The 18,990-nt window shown below is 36.8% G+C and overlaps 1 protein-coding gene across 1 annotated transcript in view; it reads right to left on the bottom strand.

Annotated features, from left to right (window-relative positions):
• LOC134224917 (nuclear RNA export factor 1) overlaps window positions 1-16,627 on the bottom strand; it is a 39,403-nt gene extending 22,776 nt beyond the window's left edge. The window contains exons 1-2 of the mRNA XM_062704571.1: window positions 16,429-16,627; window positions 15,449-16,314 (exon numbers count right to left, since the gene is read on the bottom strand). Of these exons, the coding sequence (XP_062560555.1) occupies window positions 15,449-16,314; window positions 16,429-16,501 (939 nt within the window). The 5' untranslated portion in view covers window positions 16,502-16,627. The remainder of the gene's footprint in view (window positions 1-15,448; window positions 16,315-16,428) is intronic.
• Window positions 16,628-18,990: the final 2,363 nt, after the last annotated feature.

The raw sequence follows: 18,990 nt of genomic DNA, 5'->3' as shown, positions 1-18,990 counted from the left end.
TTACGTGTACAAGTTATTCAATAATGAGATTAATATATTCTCAAAAAATGTGGACATTCATTGTGGAATGTAAGAATGCTCCATTCTTCCGAAAAGCAAAATTCTTTTAATTTAAATAACAACACTATTTGAATTACTTTTGATTTGTTTTCATGATTTCTACAAGTTATATACAGCATCATTCTTTTTCTGTGTCAAGGTTTAAGTCTTCAATGATATTTTCTTCAATTCCATCAACGATGGAAGATGAGATAAATTCATCTAAAGTATTAGAAGATAAAGAACTTTTGAAAATCTTCAAATATTACAAAATTACGCATGGCATAAGAATAACTAAGTGAAAAATTTTTTCCAACGTCTCCTCGTTATCCAAATCGAGCTTAAAATGGATCTGATTCATGTAAGGCACGAAGGAAAATGTCAACATTTGCCTCTCTTGATCATTTTCTTGCATTATGAGTTCTAAATTTCTTCAACTGTTTATATTGACTTTCCGCTGGTTGTTCAGCCAGTGAACATCAAAGTGTAGATGAGTGAATAAATATTTCCCTACCATTAGCCAGACATTCATGAACACTAGCAGGAATTTCATACGCTCCGTTCTAACTAAGATATTGTTCGTCTTTACTTTTGCAACACACATGTCTTTAAAATATTGATTCCAGGAGATTTATAAATATTTACATATTATGAAATCTCATATTTAGTTCTCCATCAGTAGCTAATGAATAGCTCAGAAAATTAGGTTTAGAGAATGACTCAAACCACTCAAGCCCCAAACGCATTTCAGCGGAATGGCGACGGAAACGGTAAAATTTGACAGGAAATATATGAGCGAACTGTTAAATCCTTCCGTTACCGTTGTGCTGCATTGCATTGGGGGTTTTATTCATTTACTCCTTTGAAAAGTTAATTAAATGAGCTCAAATGGTTATAAATAAAGTCGAAGTTATTACCAATAAATGTATTTTGACCATACCCTTTGAGCGCATAGTTCAGTCTGACCCATTTTCAATAGGAAACGATGGGACTAGATTTCCCGTCGAATGAAACTTGTTGCGAGAAAATCGGACACAAATAAGTGTCTAAATGGCGATTGCGTTCTTTTGCGCACATACATACAGACGCGCATGCACACACATACAGACATCACCTCAATTCTTCGCGCTGAGTTAGTTGATATATACCACTAGGGGTCTCCGGGCCTTCTATCAAACATTCGTTTTGGAATGAGCATTAACCTTGGAGTACGAGAGAGGCAAAACACGGTAAAAAACAAATGAAAAAAATCAGAGTGACTTAACTCTGTTAATTGCAAATACTGGCAAGAAATTCTTTCGGGACATTTTAGTCGAAGCTTTGTCCTTGATGTGTATCATAAAAGAACCCGGGATTCCTGAGGAAAAAAGTTCTTCACTATCAAAGTTGAAAATAGCGTCGTTTTGGAAAAAATATTGCTTCCGCATTTTTTCAATTTTTTTCACAGTGTAACCATTAGTTTTTGCACACCATTTAAAAGCTTATACAATAACCTTTGTAATGATGTATTAACATTGAAGAAAAACATTTAAAAATATTTCAATAAATAGTTGAAAATAAAATATTTTTTCAGAAAATTTGCTAACTTTTTTACCCATTTCTGACTTTGCCACCTTATATCTTTGGAACTAGTGCACCTAGAGACTTCAAATTCAGAATTTCTCTTAATTAGAGTATTGACAATGGAGAGAAAATATTTTAAAATAATTCGGAAGACATGACATTTTCGATTAATGACCGCCCGAAATCCTATAGTGCGCTCCTCTAATGTGGACGTGTACAATACACATGTGGAAGTATTGGCTTGAGAAATGGATTGCGAGTGATTTGACTATGCGTCCAATTTGGGAATCTCGAGCTCGTTCAGTAGCCGCTAGGTTGCGAAGGCCGACGGAGGTCCTTCGTAGCTTAGTTGGTTAAAGCACCAGTCTAGCGTACTGTAGGGTCATGGGTTCGAGTCCCATCGAAGGGAAAGTGGTTACCTCCAATACATTTTCCAAATCAATTATCTTCCACATAACGTACATATTCACATATGAGTTTTCATAACATTGTAAATTAACGTCCAAGTCGGGTGGTTTAATCCCCGGAAATAGGCAATTACCTTTGATTGAACTGAATTATTCAATGTTTTTAACGAAGGAGAACAAAAGAAAACCTACGATGATTCAAATGGATGATTCAACTCATCCATGAGTTTTTAGGTGCTGAGTTGGGTGCGTTTCAACTCACGCTTGATTTGTATCATCCATGAGTTTTGAGATTTTGAGTTTTTACCAACACTGTTGACAACACAACATAGCTTGTAAATTGTACTAGTTTTAAATCAACTAGGAGTGGAAGTAATTTCGCCAATGTGGTGGATTGCTCAGTGCCTATTTCAAGATTAAAATGCATTCGCATATAGCTACCCGAGCAGAGTCCGCTATCAAAATATTATCAAAATGATAACAAATTGAGTTTTTGATATCATAACTATAACATATTTTGATATAGAATTGCAGAGTACTCTAGCAAATATCATATTTTGATATTATTTTGATAACTGAAAATAATAAATAGAGTCCGTATTCTATAAACCGCATGAAAACATATTTGAGGCCGTACACTTATTACGTGACAGCTTAAAGAGGGAGGAGGGGTCTGTCATTTTTACGTTCCTATGAATAGAGCGATTCCAAGCAACAGCATCAAAATTTAAGAAAATTTTTAATTCATGATTTTCTATTGAGTTGAAACTTTGCACAGTTTTTCAATTTCATTTAAATCGTCATTTTTCGATATCAAATCTTCATATTGAGTCACGACTAACTTTTCAAAAGGAAGTATGTGAAAATGGTTCAAAAATATTTAAAAAGCTGCACAGCAAAAACGGAATGTTCGATTGTTATGATTTTTTCAGCAAAGTTAGACAACTAAATGGTGATTATTAAGAAAATGTGCACAGTAAAAAAAAATTTTTTGCCTTTAAAAATATCATTTTTGTCACAAAAACTCAAATATCTCAAAACCCTATCTTTTTTCGAACGTAATTTTTTTAGGGAAAACGGTCCATTATATTAGCTATCTACCATAAAAATTTGGTGATGGTAAACTAATAAACAAAAAAGTTATGACATTTCAAACATTTCACAATTTTCACATATAGTAAACAAAAAAAAATTTCCGTGTATTTTTTTTTTTTTCAAGAATCGCAGTTTGATGCTGATTTTATTGTTAAGGGCCTTGCGTGAGTTAAACAAGTTGTTTGTATGATATTCCATATTTATGTATTCATCGATATTATGTATATTATATGTATAAATATTATATGTATAAATAAATAAAAATGAATTAATATTATCCTAAGTATTAAATTAAATGTGGCAGTTACACAATGTTGTTATAGAAACTCTAAGAGTTTTGGGTTTGAATTTTGGTATGGGTTATGATATCATGAAAACAGTTTATTAATACTTATTTTTTATTTATTTTTATTCAAATTTTTTAAAATATCGAACACTTTTGAATTATTATCAGCACAGTTTGAGTATAGTTTTGCTTTAATTTTATTTTCCGACAATGGAATGAAACAGTGAAATTTTTGGGTTCCTTGGATCGTTTTCGCGTTATTAAATTGCTCGCTGAGCTCTGAAGCCTTTATTTCGTACTCTTCAGTAGTAGTAAAACAAAATGATAATTTGGTTAAATCTTTTTCTTTTCTACGATTTGCTTAATCAAAACGTTCTTTCGCAGTTTTAATTGGATGCTCACGTTCTTTGGCTAAACTTGCTCTTGTGGCCATGCGCTTTATTGTTCCTCCAATAGCATCACAAGGACCTTTGCCATGTGATGTAGCAAAAAAATGCCATTCTGCATCAATTCCGTACATTGATTTAAATTGACATAGGCTCGAAAAATTCTTACGATTTTTGTACTGCGACGCTGCTCCATCAGACATGAAATATATCTTTTTGACTTCTTTATGCTTATCAACGCGTAAAAAGTTAATCATTTTTTCAATGATCCGTAAACTTGGGATACTGAATCGTGTCTTAAATCTTCGGAAATTATAATAAAACTTAAGTGTTCAATTTGCGTACTTCCATTAAAATAAATAACGAATGGATGAATTGTAGCTTGTTGTACGTTCCAGTGATGGGACTGCACTTCATCTTGCAATACAAAGCTGTAATTTTCAGAAAAATCACAAATGACTAAAAATTCACCATTTTGTAATGTATTTTTCGTATTTTTTAAAAAGCTGGATTGTTCTGTTTTAATGAAATCGTGAGGGATTAAACTTTCTAATTTCAAGCAAAATATGACACAAACTCATCTACAGGTTTTACAATAGTTTCTATGTCACACCTATCCGTGGTCACCCATTGCTCAAATGATAACTGATCAATATATTTTTCTTCAAACTCAGCGAATAAAGTATTTTCCAATGATGAAGAATCTGGACAATCCGAACAAGATCGTAGATAGCAATTTGATGTTGTATTTTCACACAAAAGACTACCAGTTAACATTTTAATATCCTTTGTTAAATTGATTCTTTTCAAACTATGTAAAATAAGATTAATATTCTCATGGGTTGTGCACACACACACATTATGTGTTCCTGAATTGGAAAGAAGCTTACATTGCCTTGGCCGAAGGCTTGCAAATGAGGAAAACCTATTTTAATATTATCGTGAATTTCCTTGAAGCGTGTGTACGCTTCTTTCAAAGTCGTCATCATTAATCGTTTTTGGATTGCTTGACGCTTTCCATCTTTTTACTGATACATAATCTTTTTGACCAGGCATAGCTCGACTTACTTCATCATCTTCAAAATATTGAACTACTATTTCTTTTGTCTCATCTGTTAATGCAGTACTAGACCTAGTATTTTTGGTTGAAAGACAGTTATTCTTCAATTGTTTTGCCTCTTTTACTGTATTTCTATTGGTTTTGAACTCATCAATGGCATCCTGAATAGACCACGAACTTGGCAGCATCGACAAAATCAATAATTTTTCTTTCCTTGTCGTGGCTGCATTCGAGAACCTTTCCTTCATATTTATAATTACCTCATCGTAGTCTGTATTTTCCACATCATCAAGTCCTAATTTGAAGAGGTTTCTTCGTACAGCTTCGTTTATTTCACGGTATTTTTTCTCCGGGTAATAAACGTAGTCCATCTTACTCCATTTAATCGGAGTCACTTTTATCCCAGCTATGCCCTCGTTAAAGCGTTCGATGTTGACCTTTTGGATACACTCATCTTCCGATTGATTTGTTGAAACAGATTTCGCTGATGGTACGGTGGCAAGGCTCTCAGCACTTAATACTTCTGGTAATTCCTCAGTTGTTGTCGATACATCTGGCAATTCCTCAGTTGCTGTCGTTTTCGAACTTCCTGCGCTCTGCTCAACCGATGATATACAGATTGCTCTTTTGTCAACGTTTAGACGGCAGGACGTGCAAATGCGTAAATTTGTATTCAATGTGGACATTGGAGCATAACCAGTCGCTTTCAGTTTATCTATGGTGCTTTCGGTGAGATTTCGTAACTCTTTTGAACACTTTTTCCATCAAACGGCCTACAACAGTTGAGAAAGCGGCTACTCATGTTGTTCGTAATATTTCAATAAACAAAATCACTTTTAAGTTTTACTGACTAGTTTGGTGTCATTTGCTTGACTGAAGAAAAAATTACTATAAGATCTTTAACAACCTTAGTAGTAGTAATTTTTTGCTTTTTCGTGAGCATTGTCATGGTATGTACCTATCATGCATTTGTTGTTGTTGAAGATACCCGTTGCCTCCCGATCATAAAGTCTATTCTCTAAGAGGTATATTTTTGCAGGTAAACTATAGACGTACACGTGTATATAAATCTCTGATTTTGCAGCTTTTGTCTTAAAATAACATTTCTGATATGTTTCTATCAACGTTATTATCAACAGGTTTCAACACTATTAAAAGAATTTTTCGCCAGTCACGTGCAATGAAAATTATGACACTATCAATACTTTTGATCACAACACTGGATCGTGTCTAAGTTTCTTATAGATGCTATGAATAATTAAATCAAAATATCATGAAAACAACTTGTTTAAATCACGTCCCTTAACAATAAAATCTGCATCAAACTGCAATTCTCGAAATAACTTACACAGAAAAAAATTTTTTTTTACTAAATGTGAAAATTGTGAAATGTTTGAAATGTCATAACTTTTTTGTTTATTAGTTTACCATCACCAAATTTTTATGGTAGATAGCTAATATAATGGACCGTTTTCCCTAAAAAAATTACGTTCGAAAAAAGATAGGGTTTTGAGATATTTGAGTTTTTGTGACAAAAATGATATTTTTAAAGGCAAAAAAATTTTTTTTTTTACTGTGCACATTTTCTTAAGAATCACCATTTAGTTGTCTAACTTTGCTGAAAAAATCATAACAATCGAACATTCCGTTTTTGCTGTGCAGCTTTTTAAATATTTTTGAACCATTTTCACATACACCCTTTTGAAAAGTTAGTCGTGACTCAATATGAAGATTTGATATCGAAAAATGACGATTTAGATGAAATTGAAAAACTGTGCAGAGTTTCAAATATTTTCGAAATGGTCGCTCAGGATCGACTGACATGCCCCCGTGGAATGCCTCAATACAAATTTATTTGCAAAAAAGTTATTGAAGGAAATCTAACATTGGGAAAGCGTGGTTGAAAAATCCAGAAAAATATCATACATAATAAAAGTGCGATCCCTATCTTCTATATCTATGAATAGAAATTATTTTCCGTACAACGGTATATTAAGGTTCAATCAAAGTTAATTGCCTATTTCCGGGGATTAAACCACCCGACTTGGACGTTAATTTACAATGTTATGAAAACTCACGATATTAATTTGGAAAATGTATTGGAGGTAACCATTTTCCCTTCGATGGGACTCGAACCCATGACCCTACAGTACGCTAGACTGGTGCTGGGAGGTCCTTCGTAGCTTAGTTGGTTAAAACACCAGTCTAGCGTACTGTAGGGTCATGGGTTTGAGTCCCATCGAAGGGAAAGTGGTTACCTCCATCACATTTTCCATATCAATATCGTCCACATAACGTACATATTCACATATGAGTTTTCATAACATGGTATATGAAGTTTTTCTTTCGGATTGAAAAGATAAATTATAAAGTCAATGCATTGAAAGTCTTAATTTTTGTTGATTAAAATTTATTTATTTTATGAGTGTTGAACTTGCAAGCTGATATAAAATTGCTCACTTCGTGTTCTAATTCCATAGACGATTCTGGTATTATTGTCTAAAATGACAAAACCTGTTCATAATATATTTTTTGGATATGTGTACAGCTCCTATGGTCAAGCTCGTCCCTCATCACCCTCCTTTAGTTGCCCAAACTCCGGTGAGCCTGGCCAACGAGTTCGGTGTATTTCCCGCTTCCGTATCATACAACTTACAGAAGGCCGATCATAAAAGCATTGTCGACGTACTATCTGGTATGCCTTGTGACGCTATACTTGCCGATAATGTCGAAAATGCTGCGTTGACTTTCTCGCATATCTTGGCATACGTTATTGACCGACATGTTCCCAAAAAAGTACACAAGAATAGCTCTCATCCGTCCTGGTACACTCGGGAATTAAGGCAACTTAAAACTGCCAAAAGAGCCACCTTAAGAAAATACACTAAATACCGCACGTTTTCCTTAAAGAATCACTCTACGTCAGACTCAACATCGCCTATAAACAGGTCAGTCGTATATGTTAATCCCGATATCAAAGTAAGATCCAAACCAATCTCAAAACGCATCCTAAACTGTTATGGAATCATGTCAACAAGCAACGCGGGGTATCTGGCCTCCCTTCCTCTATGACATTTCAGGGCGAAGCTGTATCACCACTGCAGGAGATCTGCAGACTGTTTTCGCTAAAGTTTGCTGACGTTTACACCGAAGAAAAGCTTACCGACAACGAAGTAGGGGAATTGTGGGTAAAACCGACACCACTTCAAATCTCTGATTTCAAGTAATTATCGGACAGAATTTCGACACACTTTGAATAAACGTTTAATTTCTTGTATTTCTAGTGATTTTGTAACAGGCGGAGACGGAGACGGAGATTTTGTAACAGGCGTGAGTCATAATAAAAAGACAATTGGCGTCGATCATCATTGAGGAGATGAGTTATGTAAAATTTTGGCATCGGTGTTTAAGCTTTTTCGACAATAATTTGTTGATTTTCAGTATTTAATCCATCTCTGATCCATAATTGAACATCTGTATGTTGTGGAAAAATAGTCAACTTTTCCAATTAGCAACATCCACATGTAGCTCATCATTATTATGTTATCAGTTGGGGTAAATTCGGCACCTGCCATCGAATCACGAAATACCTCTGTTTTATTAGACTCATCATTCGCATAATATAATTTAAGTATTAGAAAACGAGGCGCCGGGGAATATAACTTAATCAAAGACTGATTACATACTATATCATCATTGGGCGTGACTATAGGTCTAGGGGGTAATATTGAGTCATCAAGGAAAACCTGCAGGTCGAATAACAATAGCGCTCAAAGAAGCCCCGTATTTTTAGGCTTATTTTGCTCTTAGATATATTCAAGCCGTTCTCTACTGTTGTTTTTCGTGATCCATTTTCACCCCTGTAAATATGTAGCTTGTCACCTACGGAACTAGTCGTTATCATAACTGCACCATACGCATTTATTTTAAATCGCCGTTATAAACAACAAATAAGTGAAATTTAATTGTAGGTAATATTTACAGTAGTTATTAAATTTGTTACTAACATTCGTATTGCCGCTACTCGCATATCAGTCCCATTTATGTTTTCGTCACTTTTGAGTTAACACCGTGAATAGCATTTAATTGTATCATACTTCCACATAACATGATAAAAAATGAGACTTTGTTCGGGAGAAATGTGAAAAAATACCAAACCAACCTTGTCCCATATTGAATGTACCCGCATACCAGTCCCATTAAGAATTTACATAAGTGGATTGCTCAAAATTCAATTATTTTTCCATTGATTTGAATCGTTTTGCATTAACTCATTGAATGAGGAATGACTGCAAAATTTCAACCAGATCGCAGAATGTTTGAATTTATTAGATTTTTTTAAAGTTTTGCATGGAAAATGCGTTTTGAGACTTCATCGGCTATTATCTCAGTATGCGAAAAACCAATATGGGACTGATATGAAAGTACCGGCAGCGTATACTCTATATATTTTTTACTAAATAAAATATGATACGTGGTGATGATTTTAAATGTATAAACTTTTGTTCAACGATCGTTTATGAGTGAACCCTAAACATGAATTCCATACACAAATATCAAAATGAATGTTGTTAAACATTTTTAATCACAAATCACTTGTCATAAGACGAGTTTGTACAATCCCATTGAATTCCACCACTTAATTGTATCTTGACAGACTTAGTCGAGTCAAGTACGAGACACTGAAGACGGCCTTACTGTTGAGGTCGAAATACGTATCTGTCAAGATACAATTAAGTGGTGGAATTCAATGGGATTGTACAAACTTGTCTTATGACAAGTGAAGACATTCCACTAAAAAGCTCAAAATAATTTTCTTAACATTTTCAATTATGTTGTTACATAATTTAGAATTGTTCTGATGTTCGATTCCATAACGACTTGATGTGTCGGTTTTACCCTCACGTGGTGTCGATCTTACCCGCACCCCAGCTGGTTAGGGTTGAAGATGGACTGTTGGCGTTTTCATCATAAATCAAATTCTATCAAAAAATATTGTCCTGAGACCTCATGGACTGATGCATGAAGACCCAAAGTATGCTTGTATGAAATTTCTAGACCGGAAAATTGCTTCATAGGTTGGGGAACTGTAAAGTTGCTTAAGGTGTCGGTTTTACCCACTTTTCCCCTACATCTTGCAGCAGACAATGTTCCCCTATATGGCCATGTACTAGGTGTTATCGACATAGGCGAAAAGATGATCTCCTCTCCTGCATCAAAACTAAAGTCATTGATTAAACCTAGTCCCGATGGTGTTCCGTCCAATTTCCTGAAGAAACACATTTCCAGTTTGCAGTATCCGTTGCTTCTCCTGTTTCCTTATCCAGTGGCATCTTTCCTTCATGTTGGAAGATTGCACAAATGTTTCCTGTGTACAAGAAAAGGAACAAACGTGACGTTGACAATCATCGAGGAATAACCACAGCAAGCAGTATCTGTCTGAAACTCAGCATGGATTCATAGCCGGTTGCTCCACTAGTACTAATTTATAATTTATGAAAGATGTAAGTTTCATAACGAACAGCCTGACGAAAAGAGCTCAAACAGATGTCATCTACACAGATCTGTCAGCTGAGTCTGAGTCATGTCAAAGACTTGGGCGTAATTTTGGATTCCCAGCTGACGTACAAAATGCATATTTCATACGTTGTAGGTAAGGCTTCCAAAACCCTGGGCTTTATCATTCGGATGACTATAGAATTTTCTGACATTTACTGTCTAAAGTTTTTATATTGCTCACTGGTGCGGTCTGGAGTATTGCTCCGCCGTTTGGAATCCCAATTATACGAACGGTGCCGAAAGAATTGAGTCCGTGCAACGACGCTTCCTACGATTTGCTATGCGTAGACTACCGTGGAGAGATACGCCTGCCTGCCAAGTTATGGAAGCCGCTGTCGGCCTATCGATCTGGAGCCGCTAAGAGAACGCCGTAACACCGCTCGAGCTGTACTTGTTGCAGACGTTTTGCAAGGCCGAATAGATTGTAGTGACATTTTCTAACAGATTAATATTAATGTACAGCCGAGAACACTTCGAAATAAACCTATGTTAAGAATGCCATTTCGTCGGATTAACTACAGTATGAACGGTAGTATTGAAGGATTACAGCGTATATTCAACAGGGTTTCTATAATATTCGACTTCAATCTGCCTCGTCAGATGCTGCGTCAAAGATTCAAAGAATTTTTCACATCGTAAAAGATAGCTGTTTTAGTGTTTGTGTCCATTTTTTCATCATGTACGCCTTAAATACATAAATAAATAAATAAATATAATGATATTTCAATCACCTGTCATAAGACGAGTTTAGACAATCCCATTGAATTCCACCACTTAATTGTATCTTGACAGATACGTATTTCGACCTCAAAGGTAAGGCCGTCTTCAGTGTCTCGTACTTGACTCGTACGAGACACTGAAGACGGCCTTACCTTTGAGGTCGAAATACGTATCTGTCAAGATACAATTAAGTGGTGGAATTCAATGGGATTGTCTAAACTCGTCTTATGACAGGTGAAAACATTCCACTAAAAAGCTCAAAATAATTTTCTTATCAGATATTTCAATGATAGCCAGAATGATGCAACATAATAACAACTGTTCCATGACGAACACGTTAAACACAGTAGTCGGGTCAGTTTGTTCATATGTTATCTCTTGGAGGTAAAAAAAAGTACAACCTGTTTGGTTGATGATCTAAGAGTAACTAACGTTTATTTTAATTATCAATTCTATAAATTACAAAATCATGGCATGCTAATCATCGTGCTTGATATGCTTTGTTCGTCTATTGTCGCCTTCAGTGCTTAGCATACTTATACAGCTTTGGTTATCTTCGTGGATGATCGCTGGTTGCTGGATGTCTTCGCCAAGTTTTAGCATCAGTTCAAAAATCCAGATTAACTCCTTGCTCGCTTCTGCCAGTGCAACGTATTCCGTCTCGGTGGACGATAATGTTACGCACTCTTGTTTCCGTGCCGTCCAGCTAATCGTACCGTTGCCAAGCATGAACAAAAATCCCGAGTTAGACTTCCTGTCTGAACAATCACCCGTCAATCTGCATCCGCGTATCCTTTGATGTCACCACAACCACCTAGCTTTAGTTTTAGTTTCGCAGTTTCTTTCAAATAACGCAATGCGCTTTTTGCTTCAGTCCAATCGCTCTCTGTAGGCTTACTAACTTTACGACCGATCGGAGACGAGCCAGCCTCGGGCTGAAAGTCTCTTTAATAAAGACACAAAAAAAAAAAAAAAACTTTACGACCTAGGATGGACGCTGTAATAGCCAGATCCGGCCGAGTGCATATGGCGATGTAGAGCAAAGCGCCTGCCAGACTCTGATTATGTGCTCTGATACATGTCGTTAGTGTTAATTATTTTCTCCTCCTTTTGCTCTGCGGTGACGTATCCAGGGTCCATCGGAATTGATGGCTTATTCCATCCCAAATTTCACAAGCAGTTTCTCAATATATTTTTCTTGATTTATCAGAAAGCTTCCGTCTTCTTGCCGTTCAACACGTATGCCAGGATAACTATTTATATCACCTAGGCATGATATTTTGAAATTTTGCTCTAGATGCTTCCGTATTCGCTCGTACTCTTTGTTATCGTTGGTGACGATCAACATATCATCGACATATAGCAGAATAAAGGACAAACTCCCATTCCTTTTTACTTAAAGACATCTATCCGCTTCAGTTGCTTCGTATCCAATCTGCTTTAGATCATCGGTGATCGTCTTATTCCACACTCTTCCAGCTTGTTTTAAGCCGTTTAGACTCCTACTTAAAAGACACACCTCTTCAAGGTTTTCGGTTTCGTATCCGGGTGGTTGGCGCATATAGATGGTTTCCGAGAGCTCACCATACAGATACGCAGTTTTGATATCGATGTGCTTTACTTGCATCCTGCGACGTGCTGCTACCGATAAGAGTGCTCGGAATGTGGTGTTTCGCAACCGGCGCATAAACCTCGTCGTAATCTGTGCTGAACTATTGGTTGCATCCCTGGGCAACCAGGCGACACCCTATCGACTTACGGTTTGAGGTCAATCTGACATCTGTCAAGATACAATTAAGTGGTGGAATTCAATGGGATTGTACAAACTCGTCTTATGACAAATGAAGACATTCCACTAAAAAGCTCAAAATAATTTTCTTAAACAAAATCGCATCATTTGTCAAGACTTGAATCCCTATCAAGAATGATGAATCGTACTCCTGTGAAAAATCAAAACTCCGATCAAGTTCTACATACTAGCGAAGATGAGTTCGCTGGTTTCCCTGTAGTACAGAAGAAGACACCATTAGTGCAAGTTATCGACAAAAATCTCTCCATCCTGTGCCGTAGCCAGAAAATTGGTCTGGGGGGGCGGGGGGTTAGTTTCTGAACATTTTTTTAATTCTAGAAGGTTCGAAAAAAAAATTCTTCTAAAAATTTTGTCTCGGGGTGCACCGTATCCAAATTGCAGTAAATGACGAAACCCGTGTTATCTCCCATCCGCAACTCAAGGTCTACGCCAAATGTTTGGAAAGCGCTTATACCGAGTACTGTGATTTCCATAACATTCCATTTCAATAGTTTCCATATAATTGGGAAGCAACTGATTCAAACTCGCCGCGCTTGTGTCCAGTTGGTAAGGGCATATTGTCCTGCCTACACTGGGGCGTTTTGACTAGTAAAACATGTTTTTGGAAAACGTTACATTTTTGAAGATGGAAGCAATTTTATATTATATTAACCACTAAGAAAAGTTATTTTGTTATGGATCTGAAATTCCGGATTTTTAATTGTTAAGATGATTTTAACGCGAATGGTGTGAGGTGTGCGCTGTCATCACAAATAGTTTTGGAAACTAAAGAATTTGCATTGACGCGCCATTGTGCAACATGCCGCTGGTCCTTGAATCCTTACGCAAATTCAATTATATTTGACGTGTTCCTATTATAAATAAGATTAATTAATTTTAGAAATTAGGAAGAGATTTGTGAAAAGGATGTGTTCGTGTTCAAATTCATTTTTTGAGATGAAGGGGGTCGTGGGATCAAACCCCACCGAAGGGGCGGTTACCCTCCAGTACCTTTTCCGAACTAAATCTATCACATGTTGTACATATGCATAATCAAGTTTCAGACATAGTAATTAATTTCCACTCCGGGTGGCTTAATACCCGGCATATAGGCAATTAACTTTGAATGTACTGAGATGAAGATGTTGCTCCATAAAACATCTATCAAAGCAGCTTTAACCGAAGTCACATAAATTAATCCAAGATTGAGATGCCTTCTGGGCACCCCTACTTCTAACTCTCGTAATGCATCAGTGGCGATCGTCAGTTGCATACCATAGTGGTGAAATTCATGCTATACTAACGGTTCAGTCACGGCCAGTTGGCAAACTCATCAGTGGTGAAAACGAGGTCCAAATATTTGTTGTTTTGATTTGGTAAATCACACACTTGCATAAGACCAGCTGACAACAAACGTTGTACATCACACTTCTTTTTTTTCTTGGCTTTCTTGGAAATTCTTGGCTCCATGAGATCTATACATTTTCTGGTGATTAATCTGTAGCAACTTGGGTTGTCATTTTTCTGATGGCCCAAATTCATTTTGATTTTTCTTCCAAGCATCGCTTCGGCAGGTGATTTTGAATCTTCAATATATGTGTTTAGGGTGTTTGTCGTAAACAGAAACGTTTGAAGTGGCTCTTCAATTGCATCACATTTTATTTTTGTTAACACCCTTTTCAATGTGTTGACTAACCGTTCGATTGAGGATGAAATGGTGGAATTTTAATATGTTCTATTCCATTCTTTTCACAAAACTTTGCGAACAAACTTGAATCGAACAGTGTCCCATTATCATTAGTAACGATAACATCTGGTAGTCCAAACCTTGCTATGGTTTCTAAAAGCTTGTTTATAGTGACGGATACTGTCATAGAGTTTGAGCAATAAATTTTTAGCCACTTAGTGAAACCGTCGACGATTGCCAGAAAAAAAGCATGCTGATTTATGAGTCTTGATAGACGGTCGGTGCATCCAAAGCTTTCCGTTATTTTGAATTCGATTTGAAAATTATACAACAACAAAGTTAACACTCAACGTTGCAGCAAATTAGCAGTGTGAACCGGAATTCCTTTCTTCGATCCGAAAATGGAAACCATAGGCTTATGAACTATCTGCAATGTACATGGACGTCCAAACAACATTCGATAAAATTTGGTAACGGCAAAAATGATCGCCAATGCTTCTTGTTTGACTGTGAACGAAACATTTTTTTTTTTGCATAGTCCAAGTTTATCACTAAATATGGTTGAAGTTTAATTGGTACTCCGTTGATCTCCACTGTGACATACTTCCGTCTATCCAATAGTTTTACTGTCAATCAATGTGAACACCCCCTGTGCTTGAAACTTTTGCTTGAATCGTTTATCTTGCTGCTTTTTGACCGGCTTATCAAAACAAGCGCAATAACCCTCAATATATCAAACAAATGGTCGCAGTGAATAAAATACCCAACAAGTGAAAAAAAATGTTGAGCTTATAGCATCTATAACTATTCTGTTCAACGGAAATAAAATAAAATATACAAAATAGTCGCCAGCTTACCTTATTGTTTGCCAAATAGAGAATTTTTAGGTTCGGCATTTTCTGCGCCAAAACCTTGAAGTGATCCACCATGTGCAGTTTGTTGTCGTTCAAGTTGAGCGCCTCCAGGTCTGGGATATTGTCTTTGATCACATCAAACGCGGCCAGCATAATCTGTGGCCGGAACAGTGCACAAAATATATCGCTCAGATCGGGATCCGTGTGAAACTTCTCCAAATTCAGCGCTTTGGTTGTGGGATTGTAGCGCTTGACCATGGCAAGTTTCATGCGCTCCTTCAGCTGCGCGTTCACCTGGAACTGAGGATTGCTGTTCCGCACGATCACAATCATCTTTCTTCCATCCGGGAGATCTATCGTGCGATCCACTTTCTGAAGAGCTTCAGCCGCTGGGAAATCCTCGATATAGAAACTGACCGCCGTGTCCTCCACTTTCCAGTATTGTGGAATGAATATCAGTGGAGAAATTGCTTGAACCAACGAGCGCAGAATAAACTCCTTCTCATACTTGTGCCCATACGGAATTTTTACCTCGAACCAACCGGTCGGACCGGGCACTAACTTTTTCCGGAACACCGGTCCACTGCTCATCGGACCTCTCGGGACCGGGGACCCTCTCCTTCGTCCCTTGAAACCTTTTTTAAACGTTCTCCGTTCTCCATCGAAACCATCACCGCCGGCGGCATGTCCCATTCTATCATCATCCTCCAGGTGCGCCCTAATCTGCATATCCGTTATCTTCACTCCGCCTTTGTTCCGTCCGCCGTTGAACGGCTTGAAACTGACTCGTCGCTTGACGTCAGTCACCTTGCGATCTCGATCTCGTTCCATTCGATCGTCATGTTCCGAGTAGTTGTTATTTGCCGGACCTGAAATGGAAAACCGAAAAACATAAACATTGCAAAGCAGCCCACGAAAAATTTTCCCCAACAGCCACCTCAAAATGGCGACTACCTAAGCAGAAAAAAAAAGTATCCGCTTACCATCGTAAAATTTACGACCCCCACCGTGGTTCCAGTTGTTGCGCCCACGGTTTTTGCCTCCTCGGTTGGACATTGTACCGTTTGCACAAAAGCCGAGATTTAGCTAAATAACTATTGAACAAGAAAAACTATTTTTGAGACAGCGAAACTACTTTCCACTCTTCCTTTTAGAAAGCACACGAAACAACATGAATTTATTTTTGACAAGTCACAAAAGCTTTTTCTGCAGCGCGAAATAGAACTGTCAGTGTCACGGTAGTGCACGAAAAATGTTCACACGGAAGCTTGAAAATACCCATTAATTGGGTTTCATGTACACTAAAAACCAAAACTACCCAAAAGTGGGTTGTTTGCACTCAAAACCGTACACGTAAAAAAATAACCTTATATTGCGCTTTTTGCACTTTATAAGAGTTCTGCGAGATTTTTTTTCTCACAGTCATCTTTTTCTCACACTCAATACACTCAAAAAAGTTTGATTTTCCGTGTATAATATTTGTGTGTGAGTGCTCAATCTGAAAACAAATAGGGTAAAGTGCCCAATAGTGGACCCCCAACTAATAGTGGACCCTCCAGCCATGTTTGCATTATTACAGCACAATGTTAACATTTTGCTATGAAATTCCATCGGGAGAACCTACCCTACAGTCCTATGATTTGATTACATCCATTGGAAATGCTATCCCGCATAAATTAAAACCATCTGCTTTACTGTAATTATTATTCATTTCAAGCAATATGGTTACTATTTACAAAATAATCTATTTAAAATATTATTGTAAGATTATCTCCAACAAAAACTATACAACAATTTAAACGTACAGCACCATATGCTATTATTTCATAAAAGGGGCCGTTCAAAAATTACGTCCAAGGTTTGAGGGGGGGAGGGGGGTCAGAGTTTTGTGACAGTTTGTGACAGGGGGAGGGAGGGGGGTTCGTCTTATGTGACGTCCGTCCACAAGAAAAAAATACTGAAAGCATTTTAGAAACAACTTGCATTTTAAAAACATTCAAACTGTTAGTAAGGGACATAACTCACTATGTTATTGTGAAAATAGTGTACGAAAAAGATAAACCACAGTAATCGCTAAAATATAAATGAGACATGTACGTACAGGGGGAGGGGGGGGGTCAATTATTTGTGACAGTTTGTGACAGGAGGGGGGGAGGGGGGTTGAAAATGCCGAAAAACGATGGACGTAATTTTTGAACGATCCCAAATATAATTTCTTTACAATTTCTTATAGTCTATGTTTATGATTATCTTCTGGAAGAAAATTATAATCAACTATGATTAGCCATCAACAGATATAGTAACAGAACTCAATGTAGCTGTGATATAATTGTGTATCATACGAAGCTAATATTATTTCGTTGTGATTATACACATACATTTAAAAATCATATTGTTCAATGATAAAGTTATGGTAAGCGTTTTTCTTTTGCAATAAGTGTTCGTATCTTTGTATAGAGACATACGACCAAGCGGACGACTGCCATTATTTATTACAAACTGACTAGAGACAGTCTCTTTGTTTGTGAAAAATTGTGAAATATTTTGTTTTATTTGTTCAATCATCGAAAAGGTAAGAACAACAATATTTTAGAGATGAATACAGTATTAAATCAATTTATAAATATATAAATTATTAACGCTGATATTATTTTCCAGTTTAAAACAGGAAAAATGGATGTGGCTTTCCAGGTCCCAAAATATTTCATCACGTTGCAAGATCAACAAGCGGCAGAAAGCTGATCCCGGCGTTTTTTTGGCAAGAAACTGATGGAGAATCACTCCGTCCGATCAAGGCAAGGGCGACTCGTGCGTGGTTACTACACGGTCAACCAGGTCAGTAAAGATGTAAAAGTTCACCGCAAAAAGTTGTCGTTGAACAAATTTACCGGAGAAGATCAACTGTACCATCATTGTCGAAGTGACTGAAGACCCTGGACCACCGTACTGCTGGACGACCAACGGTGCTGTCCGAGATGCTGTCTAATGAGAAGAACAACTATACCTAGAAAACGACCGTGTCTTCTGCCATGGAAACCAGTTCCTAAACTTCCGGTTTCCTTTAAGACTACTGTTGCTTTTGTTTGTGTGCAAAAAAAAACACGGAAATAATTTAAAGAAGAAATGTATTATGATTTATACAGGTAATTTTCAAAATTGGTTTAGTCAATAAAACATAATTGTAATGTAATGTATTTAACGTGTTTTCATTCAATAACTGGAAAAAAATACCATTTGCCTGACCTACTAATTGAAGATAAGAGGTACGGTCCGTGGATTTTTTCATGTATCATCCTAATGTATCCACACTACATCTCATATTGTTTTACCTGAAAACAAGGATTGTAACTGAGCCATATAACATATTGTGCATCGACAAAAATGTACTGGAAAACGCCCTCTTTTGTATTGTAATTATACTTAACCGCCTATTACCCATATAGTTGATTGGCCAAACACAGTATAACATACTGTATGAACCATCTATGATGCAGTTAGTTTATCATAATTATAAATATCAATCGGAATAGTAGAACTAACGTTTT

The sequence above is a fragment of the Armigeres subalbatus genome, chromosome 3 (assembly GCF_024139115.2).
Source record: "Armigeres subalbatus isolate Guangzhou_Male chromosome 3, GZ_Asu_2, whole genome shotgun sequence".
Taxonomy (NCBI): domain Eukaryota; kingdom Metazoa; phylum Arthropoda; class Insecta; order Diptera; family Culicidae; genus Armigeres; species Armigeres subalbatus.
Note: the sequence above shows the minus strand (reverse complement) of the source record. Positions and strands in the feature narration are given on the sequence as shown.